We start from the raw sequence: 13,672 nt of genomic DNA on the forward strand, positions 1-13,672 counted from the left end.
ACCTCAGTCCTGCTGCACCATTTACACCAGTTTGGGCTCTTGACCCATGAAGGGCTTGGAAAATCACAGCCCAGTACGTCACACCGCAGCAGAGAGCCGCGCGTGGGGCAGTGGGTCTTTGTGTGGGGCACTGCCCTTGCAGGGCTGCTACTCTGCAACGTGCTTGTTGGACAGACAGACAGACGGACTTGTTTAGCTTTTCCATGTAGTCCACTATTAGATAAGACAGTCTGTCAGTGTTTGTACAAACACATCCAGTTATCTGACAGTGTGTTTCTGTAACACTCCAGCACACATAAACACTATATGGAATTATTATGGAAATAATCCCTGCCTAAAATAATGGCCTGTATAGAAAGCAATTTTGTTGGTAACACTGGCTTCTCTGACCATTTTGCCTTTCACCCCAGTGAGGGCTCCACCAGAACTACCCTGGATCCCTCATTTTCACACAGCAACCACTACAGGTATCCTAATATCTCACTCCTTATGGTCCCGGGAATTAATCTGGATGCTCATCTGCCTTGATGTGCCTCCCAGCTCCCCGTACCACAGCGTGCTTCATGGCTCCTGACATCCCCAGGTGCCCGCTCCAGCCTGAACGCCAGGCGCCCGCTCACAGACAGTCAGAGACGGCGGCCAGCACCTTGCTCCACGCTTTCCGCACGCCAGCCTCCCTCACACCAGCATCTCCTAATTTATTTTACGGTAAACTACTTACCAGGCAGCGATTGCACTGCTTTCCTGTCACCAGGCGCTTACAATAGCAGTTTCCTGTCTCCGAATCACAAGGATTCCCCCCGGGGTGGGTGCCCAGAGGATTACACGCACAAGCTAGATTGGGAAATACAAATAGCCAGGTCAAAACACAGGACTGGCGTTACAGTTCAGACAGTATCCAACTTAAATATTTACGTTAAAGCTTCCCCTGAATTCCCCAGGACAGAGATTAATTGCACTCTTTGCCCACCACCCATCCCAGTAAAACTTCCCTGGCTTAGAGACTTATAATTAAAAACAAATAAGGAGGATTCTGCTATTTCCACTGAATACACTAGAAGGATCAGCTGGGGAACTAAGTTTTAAGGGCGGGTGGACTCCAAGCTACGGCAAATCTACAAGAATGTTCTTCCTTTAGCAAAAACATGAAACAAAGGAAAAAAACACCACCCCACAAACCAACTTCTCCCGGCTCTAACGGCTCCTCAAAGAGCTTTTGATCACACATAAAGGAACATATGTTTTTACTCACACTGACAACCCTCTGGGTCATCAGCACTCAGGCCATAGAAACCTTCTTTGCAGAGGTCACAACGCTCCCCTTCGACAAATAATTTACAACGGCATTGTCCGGCAATGAGGCCAGTGGAGAAATCAGTGTAGCGATCGCAGATGCCACCATTTTGGGAGCCAGCTGGGTCACAGTTGCAAGCTAAGAAGGAAGCATCGCACGTGTTTTATTAACTGCTACAAAAGAAAAGGCCAAGTCTCACACTGAATTATTTACACTCAGCTGCTGTGTAGAGAGAGTGTATCATTCCTGCAAGTATTAGACACGACATGCAATGAACATGCAATGACCAGATAAATTTCCAGATTCTTGAAGAGAAAACAAAATCCAGCCAGGTTCGCTCAAGACCTCCAAGAAAACCACCTTGTCTCAAGGATCTTTGTTCAGGAGCATGGCACTGGCCAAAAGAAGGCCAGTTAAATCCTAAATTCTCCAGGAAAAGCCCTGGGGGGCCACAGCCGGGATGCCACAGCCGTTCCCAGCCCGAAGAGCTGGGCTGCACTTACGCTCACAGACGTCAGGGTCCCGGAGATCTCTCTCCGGGTGCTGGAAGTAGAAGGGCTTGCACTGCTCGCAGTTGTGTCCCACGGTGTTGTGCTGGCAGTCGTCACACACTCCCCCACTGGTATTCCCCGTCGTCATGTACACAGCCATGTCAAAGTGGCACTGGCTGGAGTGGCCATTGCAGTTGCACTCTGTGACAAAGACAGAAAGCAAAGTAAGGGTCTGGTCCCAAGGGAGATGCAAGTCTGCAGAAAAGACACACAAAGTCAACCGAAGAACATGCAGGACTTTTTATATTGTCACAAGTTCCCAAGTAACAGCAGGTAACGCTCACACCAGACTCCAGTTCTGCACTTCACTCAAACTCACTTTTGCATGCGTTACTATTGCGGCCTTCTGCGGGTCGCCAGGGTAAGTCATGGTAGAAATCCAAACACTGTTCACAGTTTAACCCTTTGGTATTATGTCTGCACATGCAGTGCCCATGGACCTGTCATTAAAAAAAGAAAAAAAAAAAAAAAAAAGGAGGAATATAGTCGCTATAAAAGAGGAAGGGAAAAAAAACCCGATGCTCCAATTAATGCAAAATATAGCTAGTACATAATGGATATACTTTTGGAGACTTTAATACACATAACTGCACATAGAAAGACATAAAGGGCCACAGGAGCATCCTTTACCTGTCAAGGTAAGAATGTCCTCATGCAAATTTGTCCTTCTTTCCTTGCCGGAACTAATGCCTGAATAAACGCTTTCAGACATGAACAAGGAGAGCACAGTTCCACCTCAGTAATCACAAAAGCCTCTTGGACCTAAAAGTTAGCTGTTTATTAGCTGTTAATTATCTATTAACATGCATCTAGTTATATCAGCAGCTCAGCAGCTCAGCGCCTTCTTTCCATTCCAACCCTACCGTGGTTCTCAAAGCAAAAGATAACAGACAGTTTGGATGGGTTTTATCCATCAACCCCAGACTTCGCCTTCAACACGTACGGAACAAGCACTAAGTAGACCAACAGTGATTGTGTGACAGCTGCTGCCATAGACAACAGGGACTACCAGCACTGGAGCCATGATTTTAAGGGCAAAGCCAGTCTTGCTGCTGCTCAGGCGGAGACACTCACCGAAAGCGCGGGGCAATGGAGCCTACCTGCTCGCCGGCATCCTGTGGCCCCCGGGACAACCCGCACAGCTTCCCTGTATGCCTCTACATTTTCATCCAGTTAATAACTCACTCATTAACAGGGGTGCTATTACTGCTTGTCAGGCAAAAATCATGGGGAAAACCAGAACCCAGAAGGGATGTGGCACTTGCACAGCAGCAAACAAGGCAGGCAGCAGGATTTTCCTTCAGAGCCTGCTGTTAATTAGGGCTACAGCCTCCACTTCTCAGCTGCTAATGACTGATACAAATGCAGGTCATGTTTGATTCACAAAGGTGTTTCACCCTTTGATGCCTCTATTCACTTCAATTTTAGGGTAACCAAGTCGACCCACACACCCGTCTCTGGCCCCATACAGTTACACTCCCTTTCTGCATTCCTGCCTTTTAATTTCATCAGCTCTTTAACATAATTAGAAAAGGAACGCTAAAACAATTTTCACCCAATCTGAGCTCTCTGTGCTTGATTAACACCAATAATGACAGATATGTTTGCTGAGGAGGAATAGTTTTAATGGTTTTCTTGTTTGAAAATTAAGGGTGGGAAGTGGGGGGGCAGAGTGACATCTTTAAGTTTATGTTTAAATCGCTTAAAAGAGGCACAGACAGGAATAGCTTTATGCAGGAAAGTGTGAATGTTTACCATTCCTTCCACTTCTTCGTTAAAGCCATCCACTGGCGCACACTCGCTGGCGTGTCCATAGCAGAAACAGTTCCCGCGAACCACCATGTCGTAGATGGCATAGTAGTACTTCTCCCTGATCTCCATCCTGGAGTCCAAGAGATTATCTCCCAGCGTGTGCAGCTTGATAAATTTGACTCTCAGATTTGTGATCTTTAATAGGTCTGCAGGGGACACCAAAAAAAACCAAACCCCGTTTCGAAGTTATTTACCAGACATTGTATTGAATGGAAGGAAGCCAGGAGTGACTTCCCAAGCACACTTCCTATGGGCAGATTAGATCAGATTTAATTTCAGCACTTACATACTACACATCACATCACTTCATACTCCCAAATTAAAAAAAAATTACATTATATAGTGATCAACCTGTAGTAAAATAAGTTAGTTTAAGCTTATTAAAAATACCAGTCTATTTTACTGTAGACATACATAGGCACAAACACAAATATTAAAGGCATGCGCAACGGTACCACCGAAAAGACATTGGTTCTTTGGGGCTTTAAAATGTAAGACAGGCGAGGATCTGATATTAAGGGACTGCTGACAAGTGGACCAGGAGCTTTAAGAGTTACAAACCTTCTGGAAAAAATCTTGGTTGGAAACAAGACAAGAATAATTCTTCTTTCTTATACGCCCAACTTTCCTAGCAAATATAATTAGTTACATTTTGCTGAAAGAAGCAACACCCCATCACGGACCAAATACAAAGGAGTTGTTCTCAAGGGATAATCCATGGGAAGACAATATTGCAGTAATTAATTCAGTCTACATGTTCACTTTGATATTATGAATCCTGTGTAATTTCTTATAACCTTGAAAAAGCACTTCAAGCCCATGAAAGCAGAGTTTCTCCTTTAAAATGTTGGTTAAAAAAATCATTCAACTGATATAGCAACTAGCAGACACTCTTCTACTTCAAATATTTTTTTCTGCTCCAGTTAGCTTTACACTGAAGGACATGAACTGAAACTGTGAATGCATATTAAATCGGAGGTCAAGTTTAAGGCCAAGCACTGCAGGTCCCTACTCAGGCCAAATGCCCCACGAGGTTTCTTTCTGAGCCACACTCAGCAACAGATCTCTCTACCTTTGCATTCCTGGATTGTCATGACCGTAAACGAATGCTACAGTAATGTGTGTTGTACGACCGCATCTGTGTGGTCCAGCCATGCAGTGCTACCAAGACCAATCGTTCTAAAGTCATGACTCAGATGTTCTAAAAAATAAAACGCGACCGCCTTGATTTTAGCTAGAAATGCAAAATGATATAAGTACCTTTGTAGTTCTGTTTCTTTGCTTTCTGAATACTGTACAATTACGGGATCATGATCCAAGGTTTCCCTCGGCGACTGCACGTATGTTGGGGAGAGGGGGTCTTTAATGAAAATAAATCCCTGAGCAGTTAAGAAAAGGACCAGCTACAATGATGCGTGTAAGAGCAACCACTTGAGTTGACAACACTGATCGTTATTTCCCAGCACATCACTGTGAGTCAGGAAAAGAAGCCATACCACAAATGTATTCATATGACTTCAGAACTGTTATTGGGACTAATGCATGGCTTTACTTGTGACTTACTGTTTTTTGTAAGCAAATAAGTACAGAAACGCTTTCAAATGAGCCTGGAAGGTAACTGCATACATACTTTGAATCCTTGGACTGTACGGATCTTCAATTCGAAAAGCAGGATCTAAAACACGATATATTACCTGGAGGAAAAATGGTACAAAGAAAGATGCAGCTGTAAAAATAACAGCATCTGAATTTGTATAGAAAAAGTCTATAAAACAAACATATTGGAAAAAAACCCCTCTGACCTCTCCCTCCGTTGAAGGTTCAATGTCAGAATATCGGGAATCACAAATGATATCATCCACTTTCTTCATGGGTCCAGTTGAAATCCCAGGAAATGAGCTCTCACAGTCATATGCAAAATACCTATATACTTGCCACGTTTTTCCAAAATCAGATGATCTTTCTATCAACATTGCAGCAGGACGGAATGTCTAATCGTAAGAAAACCAAGAGATTTTATTTGGTTAATTATTACTTGCATCCACATTGAGAGCTTTTAAGTGTGAGCAATCCACGTGTCTGGATTTTAATCTCTCTCCCTGCACTGACTATTTCCAATATTTGGAAATATTTTTCTGCTGATATCGCGCTCTCTGCTCAGAGGCAGATTTTTGAAATAACACACATCAAGCCACAGACTACCCATCTTTAAAAAGATGGCACTCAGTGGCCAGCGCTTAAACACGCTTACGATAAATACGCAAACTTGTAAGTTTTTTGGATTCTAAATCCTTTCTTAAAGCTGGGGGTTAAAAAGCAGGGCTTTAGGGAGACAAAAGGCTTTTTTCCACTGCTTGTGGAAAGCAGCAGAGCCTTCTTCCTTGCCGTACCTCCTTGCCTAATCTTCTGCAAAGGACCTAATGGGCCTCCTCTCCACTTTCAGAGCTTCCCCTCCAGCTCTGACGCCCAGAAGTTCTTGCTGAGCAGTTACCTCTGATGCTTGGAAAAGCCCTGGGATTGCCCACCTCTCTTTGTCTGACCACATCACCTTTCACAGCGTCTCTGCCGCCCAGTGCCAGCTAACCTCTGTCCTGCATTAAGAAAACCTTCTTCTTTAAGGAGATTGAGCGGTTCAGCTTCATCCATTCTTGCTGGATTTGACTCCCCCACTCCCAGTGACCCTACTCCAGCTGGCCTCGCCTACACTCCGGTAGGCTGCATTCGCTCCACACAAACCACCATTCTTCTTACCTACACGTATTCAACTCCAGAACAATTAGCTAATGAGATTTTTTAAAGATTATTAATCCCTCTGACCTAAAAATCTCATGTTTCAATTTATAAGCTGCATTTCAAAAAGCAGATTTAACACCTGGCTTGCACCTACCAAGAAACACCAACAGTCCCTTCATTAGTTTTATGTGTTCAGAGGAGGCCCTCCAAGAGCCGAGCACAAACGCATTCAGTCACAGATGGAAAAAAATTTTCTTTTTGCTTCCTGGCTGAAAATATCACCCAACTTACAAACTGGTATCTCACCCAACAAAAAATGTAGCAACCCAGAGGTAGGGCAGCTCAAGTGTCTACCACACAAACAAAGTCAACAAATCATCATTAAAACTATCTGCAGTCTTCCTCCTGACGGCAGAGCAAGCCCAGCGGCTGCGGGGCATGATGGCCACAGCACCCACATTGGGTCAGGGATCTTTTGGGGGTCCCTCGCTGCTGGGGGCCAGCAGAAAGGAGCACCTTCTACCTCAGCCACCAGTGTGGGGCAAGGCGAGAAACCCAAGCTGACACCACAGGAAAGAGGAACCAGCTCTCCTAGAAATCTGATGCGTGAAATTAGGAGATTAGTTTGTCTACATGTGAAGAGCAGCGATTTAGCCCTGCAGGAACTGCAGCCCCTGAAACTTCAGCTGAAGGTTGCCACTAGCACTTGCCTGCGATTTAGGATGTACAGGACATAATCTACCATTCCAAGACATCTGTTTGTAAAGAAACAAAGACACTTTGTGTACAGATGTTCCTTCTTCCTGAAGACCTTTCCATTTGCCAAATGAAAACCGATACCATGGCCAATTTTTTTTTAAAGAAAAATCCTTCCTACTATATGATTTAGCTAATTATTTTCTAGAACACAACCACCAGAGAGAGAAACTAACACAAACCCCAGCTTCAGTACGACTCCTTCTGCAGCCTCATTGGAGTTCAAACACAACTCAAGCCACAAGTCACAACTCAGCCTTCCTGCGCGACTTCAGCAGGAGTTAATAATGGTTGACAGCTCTGAAAAATCAGGCAAAACAGCTCAGACAAAGCCCAAATCCCAAATATCAAACAGATGTGAAGGACTACGAGATCTCTTATTTCCTCATGTTTTGGGGTTCAGGGTAAGGCTGTGGCTTCCTTACCTTGAAGGTCATAATGAGATGAGTGAAATGAAACTCGGCCTCCAGGTTCAGCTGGATAGTCACGTTTTCCAAACCTGCAGGGGCAGAGAAAAGAAGTTGTGCAGCAAACAAGGACACCCGCCAGCCTCTACATCTAAATTTTGCCAAAGCTCTTCGCTCCGGTGATGCAGAAACTCTTCTTTGCCACTTGGCTCTGTTGTCGAAAAGGGACACGAGGGTTAGCGCATTACTGAGGTACGGGGGAGACACCAAAGACCTGCTGAAGAGTGTGTTGCACATGGGATTCCTGTGCTTCGTCTGCACCAAACACGTTACACCAAAGCGTGAGCGGGCACTGCCATTATTTTAGACTGCATAACATGGCTAACATCACTAGATGTAGGGTAACGATGGGGACTGCTGTGGGCTGGATCCTGGCACCAAGGTGCCCAGTGCTGTTACGACTGAGGATGCTGAGCCCAGACCCGCGTGGTGACCCCAGGCTGCCCTCACACACTGCAGCCCATCTGGCAGCAACAGAGTCGCGAGCTTCTGCAGCCCTAACACCCCAAATCTCACTGATGGCTGGTGGGGGCCGTTTCCCACCTTTCTTCACTCGGTCTGGACTCTCATGTCCGTCTGGACGCAGGGAGCACTCCTTTACAACCTGGTTTTGAAATACTCCTAAAGCAACTATCACAGACGTGCTTTGCAACCGTGAGGGCTAGCAAAAGGTTTTCCAAACTCTGTTGTATGACTACCTACGGCCAAGGACTCTACGCAGAAAGGAAGCAAAACAGTTGCAAATATTATTTTGTCATGTGAAAAGACCTCTCAAAACAGCTGGATACTAATTATACTGTATTTAGAAATTTAAAAAAAATAATCAAGATTTACAGAGAGGAGAAAGGGTAAGAAAAGAAAATAATAAACCAATAAAGCGCTTAAATTTTCGACCAGCTGTAACTTTATGTGGAACATGCATGGTCCCTTCTGCTGTATGCCTGAATAGAAGAAAACATGAATTGGACAGAAAGAATCATTTGTTTTTTATTGTTGAAGGACATTTTCATGACCTTATGAGCTAAGAACTTTTCTGTGTGAATGCTGCCAAGCCTGTTGCAAAAAACATGAATTATTTGGAATGCTAGAAGAGAGCCGCTGGAGACAAGCAGCTTGCTAGTCTAATCTAAATGGTTAAAAAGGATTTAATGAAAACCTTTCTTTACCGGGCAGCAGAAGTGTTACAAATATTACCATTTTATTTTAATATACAGTAAGACAGCTGCTGCCAATGCATTTGCAGAAGCCCCATCCTGTCCAGCTGGCTTTAAGGCTTCAGGGTAGGACTGCTGTTTGAGAAACCTCAATGCCTTGTTTTATGTAAGAAGGCATGCCAAAAGCATAACCATAAAAGTAAAAAGGGCAGAGGAAGAGTAAAAAAAAAAAAGAAAAAAAGCCACCAAACTAACATGCAATATTTTTTTTAAACTAGCTGGCTTGTTTCTGGTGTTCATTTTACCGTTTGGCATATGGATGCAGGAATTCAGGGAGCCCAGGAGGGGAAGGCAGTTTGCAGGGTAGGAGATGTCCCTGGCTTTGCTCTCCCAGGGTAGGAGGGCAGGGAAGCGGGAGGTCTGCGGGCGGGACGGCGGCCCCCCGGCTCTGCGCCCAAACCTCCTCCTTCCACACCCTCTCTCCAGCCCAGCGGCACAGGGAAGCCCTGCGGTGCTTCCTTGGCAGCGCCGCCCCGGGATAGTTACTCCTGGAAGGCTGCTCCGCTCCCGCTCCCACTGCCCAAGCATGAGGGAGATCTGGAGCCAGTGCGGGAAACTTTTCTCTCTAGGAAAGGATCCTTGCAAAGTGGTGGACGGCTCTTTCCAGCACTCCTGGAGGGCTGATGGGGGTTCGTTATGGATTAAGGACTGCTCCAGGGCACACAAAAGCAGCCAGTTTTACTCGGCCTTCCTCGAACAGCATGATCCTTCACACGGCAGTAATCACCAGGCCAGAGATAACAGCAAACCGGCAGGTACCCTTAAACAAAAGGAGGGAAAGCAGCTCCCAGCCCTGGAAATGGCTCCCGGACAAACCCCGTACCATTTTCCGACTGCCACCAGAGCTTTAGGCGATTTGGATCAAACGTGGTGACCACGTTTTCAATGCGATGACTGTCAGGATTGAGAGTATCATGGAAGGGATCCTCGGAGTCACATATGAAACATTTTTTGTCCTCCTGAAACAACAAAATAACCAGCATTACTGATTTTATCCTCAGGGCAATAGTTGTTTCCTGCAGATAAGAGTATTTTCCATCCATATCACATTCCACTCATTTTGCCTGCAGGAGTCATCAAAGGTATTTTTTTTGTTGAAACGATAAGTGTATTTACCTTTATGAATTAATGCAAATTGCCAAATGGAAAATATGCCAGGAATTCCATAAACTTTATTTTTAGGGGAAGTATGTTTGCTATCGAAATTGCAGTTTCAGGAAATCTCTTCCAGCGCGCATATTCTCCAGCAGAAGTCAGAACCAAAGGCATCACCTACAGAAAATCGCTGAATTGCTTCTGTACAAATGTACACATGCAAAACTGCGTTTTCAACAACTTGTGTGAAATAACGCCGGCTTTTGGGAGCTAGCTTGGAGATGTAAGTTCTTGGCATTAGGGGTACCTCCATTGAGGCTCAATACACGTCAAGGGTCCATCAGTGATTTAGTGACCGGGTCCTTTCAGCGCGGGGTTAACTTTACTCTGAATCCAGCTTGTCAAGCTCCTACCTAAACCTTGCATCTTCACCTTCAATTGCAATCCCAAACTATGCACATAAACCCAGTTTGCACACACTACAGGGTGTGCCCATTAAAAAAGCAGTTGGGTTCAAGTCTGGCACGTGCTGCTTGGGAAAGCCGTACGCTTTTTCACCAGAAGGACAAAAACCCATCATGACTATTACCACGAACAATGCTATTTTTACATTTTCCTGGTGCCTAAAACCACTACATTCCAATTTTGCAAGGTAGGATGTGAACCGAACCAAAAGGGAGGGTTCCTGCCCCAAACCAGCTCAGAGTTTGGCAGACTGGAGGGGGCAGAGGAGGGATAGGAGCTCATCGCACCGCAGCGAGGGAGCCCCGGCACATCAGCAACTCATCACTGTCAAAAGCTACACAGGCATCATTCCTCCAGCAGGTTTATGGAGACAAATGCGGTGCTTTATCAGCCAAGAATGTGAGAGCTGGCAGGTCTACGCCACACAGGTTTTCCATTTCACCGATTTTGGCTTCAGCGGCTCCTCCCAAGCCCAGCGCTTCGCCCCCATGAGTCCTCAGAGACTCCTCCGGGACAGAGCACAGCAAGAGTGGGGGTCCCGAGCAAGACATCCCCTGCCTGCTCCAGGCTCCTCTCCCCCAGCACCACAGCCCCCGCCTCATGCCATGACTTGCTTCTTCTCCCACCAAACTCGAATCCTGGAAGGCTCAATCCTGCAAAGTGCTCAGCATGGCCAAGCCCCATGTTACTAAGAGAATACTCGGCACCTTCCCACATCCACAGCCTGACACAATTTCTTCAATACCACCTTATGGTTCAGAAGTAACCAGGGATATCCAAACACTGAACTGGGGCTATGAAATCAGGAATAAGGGCACACATGAACTCCTGGAACAATACTTTTATGGCACATCGGCATTTTTTGAGACAAGAAAACAAAACAAAGTGCCTTTGTGGTTTTGTTCTACCAGGGATGCTAATATCTTTAAAGAAGTCCTGTTACAGACAATCCTGATACACGCCAAAAATGTTCCAGCAAAGCTAAACTCTGTGTTAAATCAAGTATTAGCTCTAGCAGATGGAGCAGTACAGTAAAACTAAAGACGGGGGTGAGATTTGGTAACCTCAGGGCACAAATGGGCCAAGCGCTACAGCCCCTCAGGCAGGGCTCCTCCTGCTTCCCGTGGTTTTCCTTCCAAGTGCCAGAATCCGGCCCTATTGTCTCTGCAGTCAATTCGGCCAGAGACTATCCCCCTACTTTCAGTTCAACAGAATCCCCCTTACAACTGATATTTTATTCTTCTCCACCATCCCTTCTGTCTCAGAGATTTTAAGTCTGGTGAGCTGCTTCTGGCTTAAATAGTAACGAGCTTTGTGTTTTCCACCAGATGTGCGGGACAACCTTACTTGCATCCTTTCACTTGGAGACCATACAAATGTAATTACATTACGGAACAGTGGCCAAAACACTACCCGGGCCCTACAGACCACTCTCACTCAGGAAGCTGTCTAGACGGCTCCGGGTAAGTCTGAAAATAAAGTATTAATTGAACTTACTGCGGCACATTCCTCCTCATTAACCTCGCTAAGGGAAGGGGGGTCGGGAGCCGCAAGCCGCGAGGGGTTCCCTGGGCCCGGCTGGCTTTCACGGGGCGCGGGGTCCCGCACAGGGGCACGACGCTGCCCCCCCGGAGACCACTGCCCGCACCTCCCTCCCGCGGGCAGCGGCTTATCCCAGCGCACCAGCCCCGGTGACGCCCGCGGGCGTGCGCCCCGCTGCCTCCTCGCCCCGCGCGGAGGCGATGCCCAGCCCCGCCGGCGGGGCCCGAGCCCTGCGCCCGGGCGGCGTGCCCCGGGCGTGCCGCCGCGCCCCGCCCCGCGGCGGCGCTCACCTGGAGGTGGCTGACGATGCAGTAGGGCTCGGGCTGGCGGAGGCCGCAGGTGGAGGAGGCGGAGAGGCGGGCGGCGCGGCCGATGAGCAGGTCGCCGGTGGCGGGGTAGCAGCTCCCCTCGGCGCAGCCGTAGCTGTACTCGGGCTCCTGCGCCGCCGCGGACCACAGCGCTGCGCGGCCGCGGAGGGAGAGAAGGATGAGAGAGAGAAGCGGCAGCGCGATCAGGCTGGGCGCCCCGAGCCGCCCCGGAGGGCGTCGCAGCGGCTCGCCCAGCCCGCCGTGCCCCGACGGCGGCGGGAGCGGGGCGGGAGTTACCGAGGCAGCAGCAGAGGGACAGCGGGAGGCGGCCCATGGCGGGCGGCGGGCACCGGCGGGACCGGACGGGACGGGACGGGACAGGGCTCTCCCTCCACGCCGCCGCCGAACGCTGTTGCTCCGGCTGCTCCACGCAGGCGCCTCAGCTCCCCGCGGCTCCCGGGGAGCGGCTCCGCGCCGCCGGGCGCCCCCCGGCCCTCCTCCTCCTCCGCCCCGCCGCCCCCGCGGGGCCGGGCCGGGCCGCCCCACGCGGCCCCTCCCGCCCCGGCCCCCCGCCCCCGGGGCTGCCCGGCTCTGCTGCAGCGCCAAGCCCGGGACAGGGAGCAGAGAAGCTGCTGCCGTCGAGGGGTGCCGAGCCGGGGTGGGAGGCTGGGGGAGAGCGGCCCGGCGGCGGGCCGGGAGGGGGACGGCCGCCCCGCAGCAATCGGGGAGCCCCGAGGGGGGAACAGGGGGACTCCAGCCCTCCGCCACCACGGGTTGTACCCTCCCCGTTGCTCCCCAGCTTTGGGAGCAGGCTCTGGGCAGGAGGAAGCAACCGGGGGGAGTGGGGGATCACCGCCGGGGCGACCGCTCTCCCTGCCCCTGTCTGTGGGGATGCGATGCGGGTATGGGGTTTTTGACCCAATGCTGCCTTCTGCCGGAGGTGCTGGTGGGGCTGGGCGCCTGGGAGGGATGGATGGTGGATGGAGCGTACCCGTGCGGCAAGGCCCGAAACCCAGCGAAGGGCTGGGGGTTTGGCAGCCGTCGTGTGTGATGCTCAATGGCCCCGAATTGCTTGGTGCTGTGGTGCCAACACACGTGGCTCAGGAGTGCCATTCCTGGGGACGGTGTCCGCGCTGCCATACGTGGCTGGGTCTGGCCCTGGCGTCGAGCCCGGGCTGGCCGCTGCCAGGCTGTTTCTCTTTACCTGGGGGCATGCGGTGCTGCTGCCTTCCCAGGGGTGCTGGGGTGGCTGCGAGGGGTGAACGGCCGTGCCGGAGCTGCCCCTGCACTCCTGGCCTCCCGCTTCGGTTCCCTGGGCTCCGCAGGGGGACATGGGGGCTTTCTCAGCTGGCGGCAGAGTCCCCTTGGCACTCAGGGGAAAGGGTTACTGGTAAATAAACGCTGAGGAGCGGGTACAAAAGATGGACGTGTTTGA

The 13,672-nt window shown here is 49.3% G+C and overlaps 1 protein-coding gene across 1 annotated transcript in view; it reads right to left on the reverse strand.

Annotated features, from left to right (window-relative positions):
- LAMB1 (laminin subunit beta 1) overlaps positions 1-13,350 on the reverse strand; it is a 45,381-nt gene extending 32,031 nt beyond the window's left edge. Inside the window, exons 1-11 of the mRNA XM_075140610.1 lie at positions 13,229-13,350; positions 12,220-12,445; positions 9,651-9,786; positions 7,572-7,645; positions 5,460-5,648; positions 5,288-5,351; positions 3,601-3,803; positions 2,165-2,285; positions 1,798-1,986; positions 1,253-1,432; positions 722-834 (exon numbers count right to left, since the gene is read on the reverse strand). Of these exons, the coding sequence (XP_074996711.1) occupies positions 722-834; positions 1,253-1,432; positions 1,798-1,986; positions 2,165-2,285; positions 3,601-3,803; positions 5,288-5,351; positions 5,460-5,648; positions 7,572-7,645; positions 9,651-9,786; positions 12,220-12,445; positions 13,229-13,350 (1,617 nt within the window). The remainder of the gene's footprint in view (positions 1-721; positions 835-1,252; positions 1,433-1,797; positions 1,987-2,164; positions 2,286-3,600; positions 3,804-5,287; positions 5,352-5,459; positions 5,649-7,571; positions 7,646-9,650; positions 9,787-12,219; positions 12,446-13,228) is intronic.
- Positions 13,351-13,672: the final 322 nt, after the last annotated feature.

This window comes from Calonectris borealis, chromosome 1 (genome assembly GCF_964195595.1).
Source record: "Calonectris borealis chromosome 1, bCalBor7.hap1.2, whole genome shotgun sequence".
In the NCBI taxonomy this organism is placed as follows: domain Eukaryota; kingdom Metazoa; phylum Chordata; class Aves; order Procellariiformes; family Procellariidae; genus Calonectris; species Calonectris borealis.